Raw genomic sequence first — 20,932 nt, forward strand, 5'->3', positions numbered from 1 at the left:
CTGGGACTTGGAATTGTTGGGCCCCAGGAAAATGTCTCCTACCATGAGGCCATGGGGCTGAGTGATGGGAGAGTCCCAGTATGGCATTCCCAATGGAGACAGTGTCCCTGGCCCTGGCCAGGGCCCTGTCAGAGGAGCCCAAGCCTGGCTGGGGATATGGTCCTGCCCATAGTCTCTCCATAGCCAACAACGAGGCCCTTCCCCAAGTGCTCAGAGAAGAAAGGGATTGGAGAACACGGAGGGATGGGGGGTGTCCATAAAGGCTCCCTGGAGGAGACTTGGGGGAGGCTTGTGTCCTCTTTCCAAGTTGACCAGCATCCCCCCAACCCCGAGCTCTTCTCAGCCTCTCTTACTGTGACGCTTTTCCACCTGATTCTCTTCCCTCTACAGGGGCCAGAGCTGGAGTGGGAGTTGGAGGCATTCCCACTTACGGAGTGGGAGTTGGTGCTGGGGGCTTTCCTGGTTACGGTATCGGAGCTGGAGGTGTTCCTGGAGCCCCCCTTTCCCGTGAGCCTGAGTTCCATGTGGGGAACCGAGGAAAAGGATTCTCTATTGTAGGGCTCTGGAGAGGGGAGGTGCAGGGGAGTATAGACTGGGCTTCAGAGTGCTCAGGGAGCTGGGGGTGGGGTGCAGAGAGAGGTTCCAGCACTTTCGGGTAAGTGTGCGGTAGGCACAGCGCCTCCCTCCAGATCCAGTGGGGTTCCTGAGGGGCTCTCTCCCTCCCCACAGCTGCAGCCCAGGCAGCAGCAGCCGCTCAGGCAGCAGCCGCAGCCAAGGCAGCCAAGTACGGTAAGTGCCCAGCCGTGCCTGTCCCCACGCCAAGGCTAGCACCCTCCCCTCCTCCCAAGCCCTGCTGTCCCGTGGCACCCAGGCTCCAAGCTCAGAGCGCTTCTCCAGCACAAGGGCAGAGCCACCTCATGCTCAGGCCTCTGGGGCTCAATGGCCCAGGTCAAGGTGGGGGCGGGGAGTCTCTAGCCCCATCTTCCAAAGCCATTCTGAACTCTTCCACCCTCTTCAATTACCCACCACTACAATTATTGGGACCCTGCTCACTACCTCGACCCCAAACCAGCAAGTCCGAGGTGCCCACGCAGCCATTCTGCTCCCTACGCCACCCTGACCCTTCGCTCTCCTAAGAACTGGGTGATTCGAGGGACAGAGCCTGACACTCTTCACTCCTCCAGGTGCTGGAGGAGTAGGAGCATTAGGGGGACTGGTGCCAGGAGTCGGAGATGGAGTAGCAGGTGTGCCGGGCACAGGAGGGGTGCCAGGTGAGCTGTGTCCCTAACCCAGAGATGGGTTTGGTTTGTCTCGCAGAGCCCTGGAGCTGACCAGGTCAAGGGCATCATTTTGCGGATTGGCAAGACTTTTATGGAGCCCAGAGATGGGGAGGAGGGAGAGCAAATTTCCCTGATTTGGAAGGAAGACCCCCATCCCCCCATGGGATCCTAGCTTGCAGGGGAGGCTCGGGAAGTCAGCCACCACCGGGATAGGCAGCGGAGCTCTGCTCTGCCAGGGCTGAGGGGCCTCTTTTACTCCAGTGGCCTCTCTGATTCCTGATCAGGGGGAGGGCCTATGCCCCCCTATGGCTCTCCTGGGTTCATCCTCCCCCAGCAGTCACAGGCCAAAGAGAAGAAATGAAATTACAAGGAGATTAAGTTAGAGACTTCCTTGGCTGTTCTTCCCCACCAGATTCCTTCTCTGCATGCCTACTTTATGGGAGAAAATTTTTCCTTTTGTGTTTCCTCCTCAAAAAACGAGCTGTTTCCTCCAGTTTGGGATACAAGCACTGTTAGATTTTTTTTTTTTTTTTAATTAACACCACCTTCAGCAGAAAGCTACAAGAGACTTCTAGAGGCTTGGGAGAGGGTCTGTGCTTCTGCGCATCGGCTCTGGGCTCCCCTCTGCCGTAGCCAGAGCTAGAACCTCACAGTCACAGAGCTCAAGAAGGGACGTGCCCAGCTGGGCTAGTGGGCCATCCTCCCAGCGGGCCTGGGAGCCACGCTGGCCCTGTGTACTCCTCTGTCTGCAGGTTGAGGAGGCAGCATGGGGAGGGTCAGGTGGTCTTCCCAGAATAGGGGACAGTGGGGGTGGAGGAGATGTGGAGAGGGGTGTTGGGGACTGCCCCCTGACCCTACCCTTTACCTCTCCAGGAGTAGGGACCCCAGCTGCTGCAGCTGCCAAAGCCGCTGCCAAAGCTGCCCAATTTGGTAAGCATCCCCCAGCCCCTCATCCTGCTCCCAGCCCCCATCCTGGAGAACTGTTCCCTCACATTCCTTGCTCTGGGGCCTCAGTGACCCTTGGAAGGCAAGCCCCCTGGAGCTGTCACATTCTGGGCTTTCTCACCACCTTCGGCCTATCCAACCACATTTAGAGGTGTAGGTAAAGTTCTGATCAGGACAGCAAAGTGAGAATGGCCCTTGGTGAGCCCTCCAGACCTGGCTCTTCAGCCTTCCCAAAGCCCTTGTTGCCTCCAAATCCAGCCCAGCCCAAGCCGGGGCCTGTCCCCCCTCTGGACTACAGCTGGGCTCACCGGACTCCTCTGCTCTGAGAGCTACAGTACTACTTCTTGCACCCTGATGAAGCTGTCTGTCTCTTGCTACATCTGAAGTCCCCCCTGGCAGGCCCAGGCATTCACACCTTCCTGAACATGGCAAACCACAGCAGCCCCATTTAGATTCCAACTGTACACCAGGCTCTGGGCCAGTGGTGGGAGGAGGGTCCCCTCTGCCTTGGCCTTAGGGACTCGCAGACATCAAGGTTCAGATCACAAAATTTACTGTCTAGGCCAGAGAACATCTTGACTTCAGGTCTGCTGACTCCCAAACTCGCATATGGCAAATGACCCCTTTTTGCCAAGCCACTATTTGTGGGGGTAATCCTTACACCAACTTTATGGAGTTGGTATTATTATTCCCATTTTACAGATGTGGAAACTGAGATTCTAAGAGCTTGAGTAACATGCCCACATTTGCTGAGCTCAACGGCCACTGAGCTGAGCTTTGAGCCCAGGTCTCCTTGTCTTGCCAAGCTCCCTTTACAGTACAGCTGCCTCTGTCACCCTCAGAAGCCTCAAAGGGGCTTCTTGTCTTCCAAAAGTTAAGAGCTCCTGATCCTGGGGCACCTGGGTGGCTCAGCAGTTGAGCATTTGCCTTCGGCTCAGGGCATGATCCCAGGGTTCTGGGATCGAGTTCCTCATTGGGTTCCCCGCAGGGAGCCTGCTTCTCCCTCTGCCTGTGTCTCTGCCTCTCTCTCTGTCTCTGTGTCTCTCATGAATAAATAAATAAAATCTTAAAAATATTTTTAAAAAAGGGCCCTACACATGCTTCATTGTAGGGATGAGGAAGCTGAGCCTCATCGAGGGAAAGTAACTTGTCCAACATCACACAGCAAGTCTGTGTCCAGGCTGGGACATGATCCCAAGGCTCTTGACTCCCAGCCCTCTGCTCTTCCCATCAGCTTCTGTCCTTGGTCAAGACTGGGCTAACAATGAGCTCTTCTCGCTCTTGCAGGGTTAGGTCCCGGTGTCGGCGTGGGTCCAGGTGTCGGTCCTGGTGTTGGTCCCGGCATCGGTCCCGGTGTCGGTCCCGGCATTGGTCCCGGCATTGGCATCGGCCCCGGTGGTGTTACAGGTGAGCTGCCCGTGTAAGTGGGCCTCAGGGGCCTCTGAGTCCTCCCTGGGTGCTGTCTCTGAACCCCCTCCCTCTCCCTGCAGGAGTGGGGACCCCAGCTGCTGCCAAAGCCGCTGCTAAAGCGGCCGCCAAAGCACAGTACCGTGAGTGCCCTGCCACCCATTTCTCCTCGGCCCGTGAGCCCAGAGCTGGCCCAGAGGGACCCTGAGCTGCACCCCCACCGCCATGCTATGCAGCCTCATTAGATCCCAGAGCGGCTGCCAGGGGGGTCGGCAGCACAGACTGGGCATGAAGGAGGATGGTGTCCATGGTCCCTGTGCAGCCCTGAGTGCCAGCCTGGGAGGGTCTGGACTTGACGGTCCGTGGGAGACTTAGGAAGATCATTCTTGATGGCTGTATAGAGAGGGCAGGTGTAACGGGAGAAGGCCCCTGCGTGGGTTTGGGCCCCCCGCCCTTGGGCCTGACTCAGCTCCCTGGGCAGGGCACCCTTGTGGGTGCATGCTCCCTGCCCGCCGCCTCCCCACCACTGCCCACCTTCCCCAGGGGCTGCAGCTGGGCTTCCTGCTGGCGTCCCTGGATTTGGAGTCGGTGCTGGCGTTCCTGGCTTTGGAGTTGGTGCTGGCGTTCCTGGCTTTGGAGTTGGTGCTGGCGTTCCTGGCTTTGGGGCAGGTGCAGGTGAGGCGACCTCTAGGGCCTGGGCAGAAACTGCCCCCTAGCTCAGAGGAGGGAGGCCTCTTTTCCTGCCGGCACATCCCCAGCAGCCTTACTCAGGAGCTCGCAGTGAGCCCCCAAGCAGTCAGAGATGACTGGGGTAACAGATGGGGGGGCAGGCCAGGCAAAGGGAGCCCCAGGCTGCTAGATTTCAGAGTACCTGCCTGCTCAGGAGAGGAGAAACAGAGTTCCAAACTGAGTAGCCCACTCCCAGGAAAGGAGGGTGGAGGCTGCTGAGGTCAGCAGACCTGAGTGGGCCAGTGCACTCCCCTTGTCAGTGCACGATGACAAAAGGGCCACTAGGACCCACAGGCCCCCAGGACCACACTGTGCACGAGGAGATGGGGGGGCAGTTGGAAGGAGGTGCAGCTCAGCCTTCATGCAGCCCCAGACCCAATTGGCAGCAGCACGGTTAGATCCTGGAACTCTGTGCCCAGAGCAGAGGCGCAGTGAGTGCCAGCTGGAAAGCCATGGTTTCAGAGCTTTGAGAGGACCAGTGAAGGCTGAGGAAGTCAGGGAGGGCTCCCTGGAGGAGGCAGAACTCCTGGGCACAGAGCTCAGCTGCTGACCAGCCCCCTTCTCCTTTTTCTCTCTTCCCCAGTACCTGGAACCCTGGCTGCAGCAAAAGCAGCCAAATATGGTGAGTGGACCCCACACACCGCCCGCTCCGGTCCCAAGCCCTGATAACACCTGGTCACCCATCTCCCATCCATGCGCCGGGGCCCAGTGCCGAGAGCCTGCAGCACGGGCTGGGAGGGTCAGGATGGAAAAAGGCAGTTTCTAGGGCACATTAATGATGGTTTAGCAGGCCTGGCTCCGGCCTGCTGAATGCCTATCGTGCCTCCAGCTCCAGGATGACTCAAAACGTCCCTCACATTTCCAGCCCCACTGGTGGCAGTTCCCTGATGAGGACTGTGGTCCCTAAGGCCCTTCTGGCCCTGACAGTTGCGTGGGACCCAAGGCCAGGGGCCAGGCCTGCCATCAGCAGGGCAGCTCCTTCCTCCTTGCCAGCAGTGCCGGAACACCTCGTCCAGGCCCCCAGCCTCCCGCCCGCCTTGCTGTCAGCATGACTGCGCCTGCCACGAGCCTGGAGGACGTGGCAGGCCTGTCTGTCCCTCCGCGTGGTGCCCTGGCAGCCCCACCTGGCAGCCCCACACTGTCTGTGGCCCCCACATTCCTGGCCTCCTAGGAGCCGGACCAGGGCCCCTGCCAGGGAGCCGCCAACCAGCCCTGGCCCGTCCACTTGGGGCCAGTTTCCACCGCGGAAAATCCCGGCTTCCTCCGTCCCCCACCCCCCGCGGGCCTGGTGACCCACAGGCCCCTCTTCTGTGTCTGGCTGGCTGCCGGCCGCCTGAGTCTAACAGATGTTGCCCGGGAAACAAAGCAGTTGAGGGCGCTGGCTCCCGAGCCAGGTCTTGCTGTGGAAACTTGAGGACATCGCTTAACCTCTGCTGTGCTTCAATATTCTCATCTGCAAAATGGGGGTGACAGTGGTCCCTCCCTTCCCTGCTGTGATGAATAATAAGGTTACAACATTCGAAGCACAGAGAAGGGTGACGTGTGAACCGTGGCCATACCCAGCAGCTCCGCACCGAGTAGTGGTTCAGAACTCAGAGTTCGTGCACAGGAGTGTGTCCCTTCACCCTCCCAAACACTGATAGTGGAAGCAGGGTACGGATCATCACCCCTGTTAGGGAGATGGAGCTCTGGGACTCCAAGAGGCGACAGCTATAATGAGTGGAGAAAGCAGAATTTGAACACGGGGCTGTCAGAACCTGACAGTGCTGGGATCCCTGGGTGGCGCAGCGGTTTGGCGCCTGCCTTTGGCCCAGGGCGCGATCCTGGAGACCCGGGATCGAGTCCCATGTCGGGCTCCCGGTGCATGGAGCCTGCTTCTCCCTCTGCCTGTGTCTCTGCCTCTCTCTCTCTCTGTGACTATCATAAATAAATAAAAATTTAAAAAAAAAAAAAAAAAAAAAAAGAACCTGACAGTGCTCTTCTACCCCCGGCAGCTCGTAGCCACCACTGAAGGCACTGGTGGCTCTCAGTGCTAGCTGCCTGGGAAGGAGAAGAAATGGGCAGGCCAAGACTCAAGACTTGCCCCATTGGTCAGGACAGAGCCAGGTCTCAGACCCAGGTGCCTGGCCGAGTGCTCCTTCCGCTGGGTCACATGGCTTTGTCCACATGTCTGCTTAGCTAGCATCCCTGAAAAAATTGGGGTACTGACTCTTACCTTCTCTCCACAGGAGCAGGAGGGGTCGGGGCTCTTGGTGGAGCAGGTGTCCCAGGTGGTGTGGCAGGTGAGTCGGAAGCCCAGGACAGGTTGGGCAGGGAGGAAGACTGGCCAGTGGAGAGTCCCTCCCCCTGATTCCTTCTGTGTCCCCAGGAGCCGGACCTGCGGCCTCAGCTGCTGCTGCCAAAGCTGCTGCCAAAGCTGCCCAATTTGGTGAGCACTGGCTGGCCCCTGGGGCTTGGTGTGGGGAGGCCTCTGACCATGCACGGGGCCCTGAGGAGCAGTCTCCCTGGAGCCCAGCCCACACCCTGGCACCACTACACCCTGCGAGGCCCTGGGAGCTCAGGCTCTACCAGGGTCCTGCGATGAGAACCCCACCATCTGCAGATAGACCTGCCATTCCCACCAGCAGGAGTTTAACACACAGCTTCTCCACAGGCCTCGGGGGAGCCGGAGCCCTGGGAGCCGGGGGGCTCGGAGCCGGGGGAGCCATCCCAGGGGTTGGGGGCTTCGGAGGTGAGGGTCTGCTCCAGAATCAGAGGGTAAAGGGGGCATGTGTGTATGAGAGAGAGAGAGAGAGAGAGAGAGACTGACTTTCCTTCCCACCCTGCCACACCAGCCCCAAGCTGGCCTGCAGCATTTGGAGGACCTTCTGCAAATGCAAGCTAGGGCCCCCTCCTCTCACTCTCCTCTGTCAGCCTCCCCGCCCACCTTAAGTGAGAATTCATCAGGATGAGGATGGTTGTGCCCATTGCCCAAAGAGGAAAAGGAAAGTTGGAAGGGAAATTTTTCCCCCCAAATTCTCAGCCACTGAGGGCGCAGGTTGGGGGGGCTCATGTTGACATGTCACTCCTTCGTGGGTCATCCCTGTGTCCCCCTACCTATACCGTCCTGAGTCTCATCCTGTGTGCTCCAGACTGGACAGGCAGGAAGAGCTTCCTAAAGACTTTTGGGAAGCTGGATGGATGAGGGAGGGTGGCCAGAGGATGGTGGCAGGTAATGAGCAGGTGGGCAGGCCAGGAGGGGACAGGCCTGTGGGGTGCTACGCCTGACTCTTGTGCCCTACATCTCCCCAGGTGTGTCCCCAGCTGCAGCTGCTAAAGCAGCCAAATATGGTGAGTCACTCCTTCCTGCCCTCCTGCTGCCCAGATGTCAGGCTGCTTCTGCCCCCACCACCTTGCCCCATCCCCGGCCCAGCTCAGACCTCCACCTGGCTCCCATTGCCCTTGAAGGCCTGCCCAAGGTACCCCTGGCCCCAGAACCCAGAGGGGCTGCTCAGGGCCCCTTCAGCTGTGCCTCGTCCTAACCCCTGCCCACCCTCTTCTCAGGTGCCACTGGCCTTGGTGGTGTCCTGGGAGCCACCAGGCCATTCCAAGTTGGAGGTAGGGACCATGTCTCTGTGAGATGCCCAGCTCCGCTTGGGTCTAGACGAGGCCTCTCTGGCCAGCCAGGGGAATTCCTGGAGCTGCATCTAGCACACAGACATGAGAGAGAGAGTGCAAGGGACAGTCCAAGAAAGGGAACATCCTGGGCAAAGTGGCAGGCCTCAGGGCCAGGGGGTACACCATGGGCAACAGACCAGGCCGACGGGCTGGGGGTATGAGGCCCCCTGCAGGGATGCCAGGTGGAGACGAGGTTTGTAAGGAAAGCTACTCTTGCCAGCGAGGGGTGCACAGCAGGGAGGAGGTGAGGTGGTCCCGGGGATAGAGGCAGTAGGTGATGAGGCTGCGGCAGGGCTTGCCCCACGCCAACCCTGAACCCCTCCCACAGGAGTTGCAGCAAGACCTGGCTTCGGACTGTCTCCTATTTACCCAGGTACACCCAGGCTCCCTGTCCCTCGGCCCCCCCACCTAGCCCTCTAGCCCCATCCTGCCATCTCTACTGCTTAATCTGCTTGGAAGGGCAGAGCCAGGACCCAGGGCAGACCTATGACCTCCCTACACGAAGCTGGGCCTCCCTCATTCTCCTCTCCCTCTCTTGCAAGGCCTGGGAGCATCAGCTTGTCCAAAGCACCATGTTCCACATGAGGCAGACTGAGGCTCAGGCAGTGCCAGGGACTTGCCCAAGGTCACACGATGAGTGAGGCAGAGTCCAGGGCTCCCAACACCCAGGCCCAGAACTTGGCTGCCCAGGGTGGGGTTTGGCGGGCTCCCCAGAAGTGGACTCACTCATGGCCCCTCTCCCTGTCCTGCAGGTGGTGGAGCCGGGGGCCTGGGAATTGGTGGTGAGTTGGGGCCCTGAGCTACTTTCATGGAGTGGGGGTAGGGTGCTACCGTGGCAGTGGTGACTGTGGCCACGGCCCTGGGCTGGCCCTCCAATGCCAAGAAAATTCAGCCATGGGGTGTAGGGATGAGGGCAAGGACCCCTTTCCTGGAGCTCCCAGCTTGGCATGGAACGGGACACCAGGAGATGGAGAGCCCTGGGCCAGCCCTGGTGTCTGGGGTAACTGGAGAGCCTGATGACCACATGTAAGGGGAGAATAAAATCCGTTCAAGCAAGTGGTCAGGGAGGTCAGAGCCCAGGGCATGTTAGGTTGGGGCGGTCTGCATGGCCAGGGGGCACCCTCCTAGCTGCTCAGCCTTCCACAGGCAGGAGACCCTCTGTAGGGAGTACAGCAGGGGTCAGGCTGGGGGGAGACCCGAAGCCCAGGCGGGAGGGGCAGGAAGGTCTTCAGAATCTTCTGCGACAGACCAGAGGCCTGGTTCATGGCAGGGGTTCTGGGCAAGGCGGCAAAGCCTGCCCCCATCCCCAACTCTCACTCTTCCCTCCACAGGTAAACCTCCCAAGCCCTATGGAGGGGCCCTGGGAGCCCTGGGATACCAAGGTGAGTAGAGATTCCACCCCTGGGAGAGGGTAGGGCGGGGGAGAGGCAGAGGACTGGGGTCCATCAGCCTGGGAGGGGGACAGCGGGTTTGGGCTAGACAAGGCAGGGAGGGAGTGGGGAGGTTGCAGGGAGCTGGACTCGTCACTCCCATCCCTGCATCTAGCTCGGACCCAGACACTCAGAGCTAAGAATGGGCCTGGGACCCTCCAGGCTCGCCCCAGGCCAGGCTGGGCAGTTCCTCCCTCGCTGCTGCCCACCCACACCCCCAGCCCCACCAGGAGGAGCCAAGAGAAAGAGAAGGGAGGAGCTCAGAGGAACAGAGGAGAGAGAGGATAAACAGGACAACAGACCCTAGAGTCAGGGAATCTGAGGGATGGATGGGGGACCCAAGGTGCACCACCTGCTCAAAGATGCAGACGTCCCTCTGGGAATGTGGGGGGCAGCTAATGGTCACCGCTTCCCAAGGCCCCTCCCAACAGTGCCCAAAGGAGACCCGAAGAACACAGGCCCGTTCCTGTGTCTACTCAGCCTGTCCCCACCTGCTTCCCACCACACAGAGGGGGCAGCTGGGGCCAGGACAGGGAGAGGCAGAGGCAAGACCAGCCTGACCCTGTCCGGGGTACCCAGATCTCAATCAGGCACCACCTGATGCCCCGGGCCTGATAGATGCCACTGCTTTCCAAACATCCAGGCCTGGATGAGTTTCACAGAAAAGCCTGTCCTCCTGCCCCACTCGGCTGCTCGCTGCCACCAGGTGGCGGTATGGAGCCACGTTGAGCTCCAGCAGAGGTAGAAACTACACCAGGCCCTCCTTCCAGACAGGGGTGCCTTGATGGCTTAAAACGAGGCCAGTTAGTGTGTTCAGAGCTGCTTGCTGAAGGCTTCCCAAACACAGTGTGCTCAGAATATACAGACATTGTCCAGGTCAGGCCCCTTCCCCTCTCTGAGCGTTGATTAGACCACCATCCTGCAGGCCCAGCTCCCTCCCACCTGCCAAGTAGGAGTTAAGGCAAGTGGCTCAGAGTTTGGCGGGAGGCTGTGGCCAGGCCTCTCATGGCTTTGGAGCCTCTGTTCTCCATTGTGGTGATGGGGGTATGAGACTATGTGGACAGGGGCTTGGTCAGTACCCCGGAGGGGTCCGACGGTCATGTGTGCCTCCTCCTGGCCAGGTGGGGCCTGCCTGGGGAAATCCTGTGGCCGGAAGAGAAAGTGAGCTTCCCAGGACCCCTGACTCACGACCTCATCAACGTTGGTGCTACTGCTTGGTGGAGAATGTAAACCCCTTGTGATCCCTACCCCTACGCGCCCCCCCCCCCCCAGTCCCCACCCCGGGAGGGACAGGCCAGGCTGGGTGGCCTTGGAAATCCACAAAGCAAGGAAACAAGAGTGGTGGCCAAGTGGGCCCCAGGAAACCCCCTACTTCAGAGGCCGGGGGTAGGTGGGCTTAGCCACCTGCCCCCACCCCCTTCCCACCCAGGAGCTCCCCCTCCACACACTCTCCATCTCCAGGGGAACTTGGTGCTACGTGCTGGTGCTCTCATCTTCCTGGGGGAGGGAGGAGGGAAGGGCAGCCCCGGGAACCCCCTCCCTGGGGCTCCTCTGAAGATGGTGCGGACACTCCCTGGGCAGTCCCATCTCCCCCTGCCCACCAGAACCCATCCCCCAACCCTGGCTGCGGTCCAGTTGGTACCTAAGCACCAAAAGCCTCAAGCTGGATTCGGTCATACCATCTCTGAGCCCCCTTGCCCGCCACCTCTTCCCCACTTCTGGGGACACCTTCGGATTGGAAGACCCCCATTGGGAACAGCCCTCTTGCTCTTGTGGAATTCATCCATCCATCTGTCCATCCGTCCATCCCTCCTTGTCCCCAGTTGACCACCCAGCACCACTAGCTGGCTGGGTGCCCCCTACCATCAACCTGGTTACCCTGTCCTGGTGGCCTGTACCCTGCCTCCAACCCCCCCCACACACCCCTACGATGGGGCCTGAGCACCCAGGGTGTGAGGAGCTATGCTAGCTGGGGTGGCAGGAATCTCCTCCCCAACCTGGGTCCCCCCCATGCAGTACTGTATCCCCCATCCCTCCCTGGAACCACTGAACTTCAGAGCATCTCCCACCCCTGCCCCGCCCATCTCTTTGTGTCTCGCTGTGATAGATCAATAAATATTTTATTTTTTGTCCTGGATATTTGGGGATTATTTTGGATTGTGGATGTTCTCTTGGTTTTGTTTTCGTGATTAATTGAAAAGAAAAAAAAATTTTTTTCTGATCTGGGGAGCTATATTCCCCAGTAGAAAACTCAGCTTCATCACTTTGGTGTAACTCTGGATGAAACACACACTTTTTTTTCTTTTGAACATGAACAGAGAATCAATGGCTTGAGAAAAGACTAATAAATGAAAACCTTTTGAAGGAAACTGTGTCGTGACCTCCTTTATACTCTCCCATCCGCCCCAGGGCAGAAACAGGAACTTGCACTCTTCAAGGTACATTTAGGGGCAGCTACTTACCAAAATCACCTGCCGCTCCTGATTCTGGTTCGGCTCGCTCCCGGGTATATCAACCTTCTTCAAGTTTTGTTCACTCCTCAACAATGAAAGCCCTTCTGCAGGGGAAGCTGGGGCCAACCAGCCCCCTACCCACAACCACCCATGGGGATCTCCCTGGAGGAGGGGGCTCACCCACCCAGCCACACCTTCCCCAGGCCTGGGGGTGGCCTCCAGATGCTGAGGGTAGAGCTGAAGCGGTGGAGGAAGCAAAATGACCCTTCTGTCCAGACCAAACCCTTGGCCTTGTTGAACAGCCATTCAGAGAGGGGAGAGACAGGCCCATCTAAGAAAAGCAGAAGGCGTGCTTCCCTCGGAAACATCCCCCACCCCCAAAGGAAGAACCATTCACCCACACAGCACAGCTTCACTTCTTGATAAAATATAACAAATGAGATTCTACAGGTGGCACTGGGAGCCCCAGAGACCTCCATCCCCAGGACCATTCCCCACTCTGTGGGGCCAGAAATCCACGGGGCCTGGGCACACGCCCACCTGGAGCCCACAACTCCCCTTTAGACCTCTCCCTGGGTGCCAGATTCTGGAATCCTCTCCCCAAACCACCAATTCCACTTCCAGGGCCCCACATGGTCTCATGCCTGCACCCGTCCTCCTGAGAGCCGACCCCACGGCTGGGGGCATACCCCCCAGGACAGAAGGGTGGTGAGGGAGCTGTTTGCCAGGAGTGTGGGTATCTGTGTGTTTGCCCACAAGAACCCTCTCAGTGCCAGGAGCAGCTGAGATGGAAAGAGAATCAGGTGGGGTGACACTCTGGGAGGCTATCCCAGATAGATGGCAAAAAGCAATGTACCAAAAAAAAAAGCAATGTACCAGGAAGAACGGGGAGGAGGGTCGGGACAGATGGAGCACCCAGAGGTAGGGGGTCAAGAGGAGAAAGGGGGGAGGGGCAGGTTCATGGAGACCCACAAGGGGACCCCGCTGTGACAGTCCATGAGGGGTGACACAGCTTGCCCAAGGGTAGTGACAAAGGAGACTCTCATTCATTCATTTAACCAAAGTATCCCTCACTGGACCCCTCTCCGCACTCCTGCCTCTGAAAGTTGCCAGTGCCAGCAGTCAGCCCTGGGGCCTCCCTGTTCTGGTTGCTCATAGTTCTTGGCTTTAGATGCCACCTCTGCCTCGGCGACTCCCAAATGGACACCTTCAGTGTAGAACTCTCTCTGGAGCTCTGGACCAACACACTCAACTTTTTTTTCTTAAGATTTTATTTATTTATTCATGAGAGACACGGAAAGAGAGGCAGAGACACAGGCAGAGGGAGAGGCAGGCTCCATGCAGGGAGCTCGATGTGGGACTCGATCCCAGGACCCCGGGATCACATCCTGAGCTGAAGGCAGATGCTCAACCACTGAGCGCAAACACATCCAACTTTACCACTTCCCCCTGAAAGTCTCATGGACATCCCCATGTAGCATGGTCCTCCCTCCTTCCAAAACCCACTCCCTTCCCGCCTTGCCTGTCTCGGTGGGCAGCAGCTCTGGTGGCTCTCTGGGAGTCAGGCCAGTAGCTTCAGAGCCATGTGAGGATTCCCCAGCAAAGCCCACAGCACTACCTCCAGGAGACACCCAGAGTCCAGCCGCTTCTCACAACCTCCAGGGCTGGGTACCTTGGTCCGCGAGGAGCTCTTGCCCAATTACCCAACATAGCTTCTTCACTGAGCTCCCCAATTAGCCCCCAGGTTCCCCTTTAGCCTCCTCACCACACAGTAGCCAAAACAATCCTTTTAAAAGCTAAGTCAAGGGGCAGCCTGGGTGGCTCAGCGGTTTAGCACCACCTTCAGCCCAGGGTATGATCCTGGAGTCTGGGGATCAAGTCCTGTGTCAGGCTTCCTGCCTGCATGAAGCCTGCTTCTCCCTATGTCTCTGCCTCTCCCTTTGTGTCTCTCATGAATAAATAAATAAAATCTTTAATAAAAAAAATAAAAAATAAAATCTAAGTCAAGCGGGACACCTGAGTGGCTCAGTGGTTGAGTGTCTGCCTTTGGTTCAGTTTGTGATCTCAGAGGACTGCCTGGGATCAAGTCCTGCATTGGGCTCCCGGCAAGGAGCCTGTTTCTGTCTCTGCCTACGTCTCTGCCTCAATCTGTCTCTCATAAATAAATAAATAAAATCTTTTAAAAAAATAAATAAAAATAAAACCTAAGTCAAGTCATGCACCTGCTCAAAACCCCACCACTGCTCCCATCTACCTCAGGGCCAAAGCCAGAGAGGCCCTTTTTAATTTTTAAAAACATTTTATTTATTTATTCATGAGAGACACACAGAGAGAGGCAGAGACACAGGCAGAGGGAGAAGCAGGTTCCTTTCGAGGAGCCTGATGCGGGACTTGATCCCAGAACCTGGGATCACGACCTGAGCCAAAGGCAGATGCTCAACCACTGAGCCACCCGGGTGCCCCAGAGAGGCCTTTTGATGGCCTGGAAGCCCCTACCTGAGTCGTACCAGCTGTTCTGACCACATCTCCTGCTACCTGCCCTCTGCCAGGCCCTGCACTGAATGCCTTTTCCTTGCAGGGAGCAGGCCACCCCACCGTGGGCCTCAAGGTTTGCTGATTTCCCTGCCCAGAGCATTCTTCCCTCTGCTATCAACGGGCTTGGCTCCCTTGCCTCCTTCAGTGACTCCAATGTCACCTTCTCAGTGTCCCTGTCTAAAATTACAAGCTGTCCCCTCCTCCCTCACCTGTCCCTGCCTGCTCTTTCTCCAGAGCACCCGTCACCCTGTGACATAGGATATTGCACTTCTTTGCTCATTATCTGACTCCCCACACCAGGACATACATTCCCTGAGGATAAACACAGCTTGAAGAACACAATACATAAACTCCCTGCTTTCATTCGTTAGCCACTCTGGTAGAAAGATGGTAAGTGAATGTGTTAGGCTGATAATGGCCCCAAAGATATCCAGGTCCCAAGCCCTGGAAACTTGTAAATATTGCTGCATTATAGTCTGCTCAGGCTGCCATAGCCAAGTACCACATTCTGGGGGGAGAGGGGGACTTAAACGACAGAATTTATTTTCTCACAGTTCTGGAGCCCAGAAGTCCAAGAGCAAGGTGTTGGCAGGGTTAGTTACTTCTGAGACCCCATTCCTTGGCTTCTTCTTTCCCCTCTGTCTTCACGCTGTCTTCACTTGGTGCCAATCTGTTCCTAATCTCTTCTTATAAGGACACCAGTCAGATTGGGTCGGAGCCCACTCTGATGACCTCATTTTAACCTAATTGCCTCTTTAAAGGCTCTATCTCCAAACACAGTCACATTCTGAGGTATTGGAGACTGAAGACTTCCACATATGAATTTTGCAGAGATACAATTCAGCCCCTAACGCTTACCTTATATGGGAAAAGAGTCTTTGCAGATATGATTCAGTTAAGGATCAGAAGATGGGGAGATTATCCTGGTGGGCACTAAATGCCATCACAAGTATCCTTATAACAATCTGGACAAACTATGCCAACAAACTGGGACAACACAGAAGAAATGGATAAATTCCTAGAAACACACAACTGAGCAAGACTGAATCACTCACGAAGAAAGAGAAAACCTGAGAAGATGAGTAACAAGGAGATTGAATCAATAATCAAAATTCTCCCAGCAGGGGTGCCAGTGGGGTGGCTCAGCAGTGGAGCCTCTGCCTTCGGCCCAGGGCATGATCCTGGGGTCCTGGGATTGAGGCCTAGATCAGGCTCCCTACAGGGAGCCTGCCTCTCCCTCTGCCTGTGTCTCTGCCTCTCTGTATGTCTCTCATGAATAAATAAATAAAATCTTTAAGAAAATAAAAATTTAAAAATCTAAAAAATTAAAAAAAAGTTCTCCCAACAAAGAAAAAGCCCAGGACCAGATGGCTTCACTGGTCAATTCTACCAAACATTTAAAGAATTAACACCTATCCTCCAGAAAGTCTCCCCCCACACACCCCTCACAAAAAAAAAAAAAAAAAAAAAATGGAGGAGGAGGGAATATTTCCAAGTTTATTCTAAGAGGCCACTGATACAAACACCAGACAAAAACACAAGAAGAGAAAACTACAAAGAAGGGACATCAGCAAGATGCAGAACATACACACACACACACACACACACACACACACACACACAAAGATGCAGAACACAGCCTCATCCACACCCCCACAGAGACGTGTATTTGGCAGCCATTCACATTCAGAGACCAAACTGCCCTTGTGGGAGCTGGTAGGAGGTGAAACCTTAGTGGAGCCCATGACCCAGAATGCCCATTTTTTAAAAAGACTTATTTACTTAAGACAGAGAGAGAGAAAGAGAGAGGGTGTGGGGGGAGGGAAACTTCAAGCAGACTCCCCGCTGAGGGCAGAGCCCAATGCAGGGCTCCATGTCATGACCCATGAGATCATCACCTGAGCCAAAACCAAGAGTTGGATGCTCAACCAACTGAACCACCCAAGTGCCCCACACAATGACCAGTTCTGTAAGGTAGATTCACAAGCTAGTGGCAGGCCTATCAGCTGTGGTCCCAGCTGCAGAGCAGTAGCTATGGGCTTGGCACCACCCTGCTTCTCCATGACCCTGGCACCAGCCCCTCCACCAAGGGATCCAGGAGGGGTAATGCCCATCCAGCCCCCAGTAACAGGCCTGCTGGCCTTGGACCTGACTATAGGGACAATTTCATGACTTGGCTGCAGCCCCACGGTACCATGGCCTGGAAGCAGTCTTGCCCACCCAAGGACCAGCCCAATATCACAACAGAAGCCACACCCATCCATGCCCTGACAACTGCAGACCCCACCATGGGCCCAACAAATGAGATCCAGCTGCTCCCCCACTATAACACAACCCCAGAGACAGACCCATAAATCCAGGGAACTGGAAGGGAAAGGTCTATTGTTATTAAAATGAGTCTGTAAAGACTGGAAGGGGCATCTGATCCTTCAGTGCTGAGACACCCATGTTAAGGCTACACAGATCATGAAGAATTAGGTAAACACAACACCACCAAAGGAAACTAATAAAGCTCCAGTAACCAACTCTAAAGAAATGTAGAGCCATGAATTACTTGACAGAGAATGCAAAATAATTGTCTTAAAGAAGCTCAGAAAAAGAAAGAAAGAAAGAAAGAAAGAAAGAAAGAAAGAAAGAAAGAAAGAAAAGAAAGAAGCTCAGTGAGCTGTAAGAGAACACCAATAAGCAACTAAACAAAATCAGGAAAATAATACATGAACAAAATTAGTTCAACAAACCGCCTAGGTGGCTCAGCCAGCTAAGCATCTGACTCTTTTTTTAGCCCAGGTCATGATCTTGGGGTCCTAGGCTTGAGCTCCAAGCTCAACAGGGAGTCTGCTTGTCCCTCTCCTCTGCTCCTTCCCCACCCTCCCCACTTTCTCTCTCTCAGATAATTTTTTAAAAAAAAGAAAGATCAACAAAACTAAAAGTTGGTTTTCTGAAAAGATAAACAATATTGACAAACCTTAACTAGATTAGCTAAGAAAACAAGAGAGAGGACTCAGATAAATAAAATTAGAAATCAAACAGGAGACATTACCACTACCATAGAAATACAAAGGATCATAATTAACTACTATGAATAATTATGTGCCAACAAGGAAATCCTATCATTTGCGACAACGTGGAAGAATCTGGAGGACATTATGCTAAATAAAATAAGCCAGACACACAGAGACAAATATTCCATGATATCACTTATATGTGGAATCTAAAAAAGTCAACTTCATAGAAGCAAAGAGTAGAGTGGTGGTTGCCAGGGGCTGGGGTTTGGGGAAAACAAAGAAATGTTGGCCAAAGGGTACAAAGTTTCAGTTACCCAGATAAACAAGTTCTGAAGATGTAATGTACGGCATGGCACATATAATAAATAATACTGTATTGTATACTCAAAATTTGCTAAGAGTAGACCTTTTTTTTTTTAAGATTTTATCTATTTATCCATGAGAGACACAGAGAAAGAGGCAGAGATACAGGAAGAGGGAGAAACAGGCTCCCTGGAGGGAGCCCGACGTGGGACTCAATCCTGGATCCCAAGATCACGCCCTGAGCCGAAGGCAGACACTCACCCACTGAGCCACCCAGGCACCCCACTGAGAGTAGACCTTAAAGTGTTCTTACCACACACATACACACAAAGTAAGCCTATCAGTGAGGCAAATGTTAACTAGCTCGATTGCAGTGATCATTTCATTATATATGTATATGAAAACATCACATTGTATGATTCAAATATATATAATTTTTATTTGTCAATTATGTCTCAAAATAGCTGGTAATTTTAACTGATTTACTGATTGACTTTTCAGGGGAAACACTAATATCTCTAATGAATAATGATACAATAATCCTCAACAAAATACTACCAAACTGAATATAATAATACATTAAAAGGATCATTCACCAAGACCAAGCAGAATTTATTCCTGGAATGCAAGGATGGTTTGACATAGGAACTCAATCAATATAATATACTAAATTAACAAAATAAAGGACAAAAGTCACATAATCACTTCAACAGATGCAAGAAAAGCATCATCAAAATTCAATTCCCTTTCATGATAAAAAAACCACTCAAAAAAAAAAAAAAACTAGGAATAGAAGAAAGCTAATTCTACACACCAAAGGCCCCAACCCTCATCATACTCAATGGTGAAAGACTGGAAGGTTTCCCTCTAAAATCAGGAATATGAATGTCCACTCACCACGTTTACTTAACATAATATTGGAAGTCCTAGTCAGAACAAGTAAGCAAGGAAAAGAAATAAAAGGCATCTAAATTTTAAAAGGCAGGGACACCTGGGCAGTTCAGCGGCTGAGTGCCTGACTTTGGCCCAGGGCGTGATCCTGGAGTCCCGGGATGGAGTCCCTCATCGGGCTCCCTGCATGGAGCCTGCTTCTCTCTCTGCCTATGTCTCTGCCTCTCTCTTTCTCTCTCTCTCTCTCTCTCGAATAAATAAAATCTTTTTTAAAAAAATAAAAAGTAAAACGGGCTCATGGTGGCACAGTTGGTTAAGCGTCTGACTCTTGATTTCAGTTCAGGTCATGATCTCAGGGTCGTGGGATCAAACCCCAATTGGGTTCCACACTCTAGCAGCGTCTCCTTGAAATTTTCTCTCCCTCCCCTCTGCCCCTCCTGCTTGTGCTCTCTCTATATATATAATATAGATAAATCTTAAAAAAAAAAAAGGTAAAATTATCTGTTCACAGATTACATGATCTTATATGTAGAAAACCCTAAAGATTAAACATACACACACACAACTTTTTAGAAGTAATAAATGGGGACACCTGGGTGGCTCAATGGTTGAGCATCTGCCTTTGGCTCAGGGTGTGATCTCGGGATTTGGGATCGAGTCCCACATCCAGCTCCCTGCAATGAGCCTGCTTCTCTCTCTGCCTATGTCTCTGCCTCTCTCTCTCTGTATCTCTCATGAATAAATAACTAAAATCTTTTTTAAAAAGTGATAAATGAATTCAGCAAAGTTGCAGCATACAAACTTAACACAAAGAAATTAGTTGCATGGGGAGCCTGGGTGCCTCACTCAATTAAGTATCTTACTTGAGCTCAGGTCTTGATTTCAGGGTCATGAGTTTAAGCCCTGCGTTGGCATGAAGCCTACTTTAAAAAAAAAGAGAATGAAAGAGAAAGAGCAATCAGTTGCTAATAAAATCAGAAAAACAAAAAATAATTTTAAAAATTAAAAGTAAGGCATGCCTAGGTGGCTCAGTGGTTAAGCATCCACCTTTTGGCTCAGGTCGTGATCCTGGAGTCCTGGGATCAAGTACCACATTGGGCTCCCTGTGAGGAGCCTGCTTCTCCCTCTGCCTATGTCTCTGTCTCTCTGTGTGTGTCTCTCATGAATACATAAATAAAACTCTTTAAAAAAAAAAAAGAACAAAGTTGAAAGACTAATATGTCCTGATCTCAAATATGTTACAAAGCTAAAGTAATCAAAACAATGTGGTACTGGCATAAAAAGAAACATATAGATCAGTAGAACAGAATAGAGAGCCCTGAAATAAACCTTCACATATTTTGTCAAATGATCATGGACAAGGGTGCGGAGACCATTCAATGGAGAAAGGACAATCTCTTCAAAGAATGGTACTGGGATATCCACATGAAAAAGAAATCGTGGGATCCCTGGGTGGTGCAGCGGTTTAGCGCTCTTGACCCCTCATCTAGAAAATTTTTATCGTGAACCCCCATCATTAAAATATTTTTGAGCAACCATCATATATATATATATATCCCTCTCCCTCTCCCTCTGCCTGCCACTCCCCTTACTTGTGCTCTCTCTGTCAAATAAATAAATAAAATCTTATTAAAAATTAATAAAACTAAAAAATTCCTCTTTTGTTAAAAAAATTTAATACCTTATATGAGCAATGCGACTGAATGCATTGGATCTGAAGAGCCACTCATTGGTTCTATCAGGATAGAAGTGCCAGCTCCATCTTTTTTGTTAGTCTTGTATTAGCATTGTCTTCAACCTCTGCTTTCTTTTCAGGAATCTTTGGCAGCCTCGAGTCCATTCTACCAGCTTTTGTTTTGTTAAAACTTGACAACATCACCACGGCCCTTCCAGGTTCATTCTGTGGTGCCGTCCTCCACCCTGCACTATGGCCCTCTCCCAAAGCCATCTGACCAACAGATAGAGGAAGGGCACCAACACCGATCTAAATATTACGCATTTTAAAAGCCCAGCTTCGGGATCCCTGGGTGGCGCAGCGGCTTAGCGCCTGCCTTTGGCCCAGGGCGCGATCCTGGAGACCCGGGATCGAATCCCACGTCGGGCTCCAGGTGCATGGAGCCTCCTTCTCCTTCTCCCTCTGCCTGTGTCTCTGCCTCTCTCTCTCTGTGACTATCATAAATAAATAAAAATTTAAAAATAAAATAAAAGCCCAGCTTCTTCCTTATTAAAATTCTAATATTTTCTCGCATCCCCAGGTAACTGTTTTTGCACCCAGGAGTGAGTGCCCTTGCCTTGCA

General features: G+C 53.4%; 1 protein-coding gene across 5 annotated transcripts in view; it reads left to right on the top strand.

Moving 5' to 3' along the window:
* Window positions 1-11,817, top strand: part of ELN (elastin) — a 32,280-nt gene extending 20,463 nt beyond the window's left edge. For 4 of the 5 annotated variants that reach the window (XM_077908236.1, XM_077908233.1, XM_077908238.1 and 1 more), the window contains 16 exons: window positions 391-507; window positions 730-789; window positions 1,185-1,271; window positions 2,154-2,210; window positions 3,513-3,632; window positions 3,716-3,775; window positions 4,176-4,307; window positions 4,945-4,983; window positions 6,590-6,643; window positions 6,730-6,789; window positions 7,015-7,092; window positions 7,653-7,691; window positions 8,347-8,391; window positions 8,771-8,800; window positions 9,350-9,400; window positions 10,570-11,817. In XM_077908236.1, the coding sequence (XP_077764362.1) occupies window positions 391-507; window positions 730-789; window positions 1,185-1,271; window positions 2,154-2,210; window positions 3,513-3,632; window positions 3,716-3,775; window positions 4,176-4,307; window positions 4,945-4,983; window positions 6,590-6,643; window positions 6,730-6,789; window positions 7,015-7,092; window positions 7,653-7,691; window positions 8,347-8,391; window positions 8,771-8,800; window positions 9,350-9,400; window positions 10,570-10,613 (1,073 nt within the window). In that variant the 3' untranslated portion in view covers window positions 10,614-11,817. The remainder of the gene's footprint in view (window positions 1-390; window positions 508-729; window positions 790-1,184; window positions 1,272-2,153; window positions 2,211-3,512; window positions 3,633-3,715; window positions 3,776-4,175; window positions 4,308-4,944; window positions 4,984-6,589; window positions 6,644-6,729; window positions 6,790-7,014; window positions 7,093-7,652; window positions 7,692-8,346; window positions 8,392-8,770; window positions 8,801-9,349; window positions 9,401-10,569) is intronic. The other variant, XM_077908237.1, reaches the window with a different exon arrangement.
* Window positions 11,818-20,932: the final 9,115 nt, after the last annotated feature.

This window comes from Canis aureus, chromosome 8 (assembly GCF_053574225.1).
Source record: "Canis aureus isolate CA01 chromosome 8, VMU_Caureus_v.1.0, whole genome shotgun sequence".
In the NCBI taxonomy this organism is placed as follows: Eukaryota; Metazoa; Chordata; class Mammalia; order Carnivora; family Canidae; genus Canis; species Canis aureus.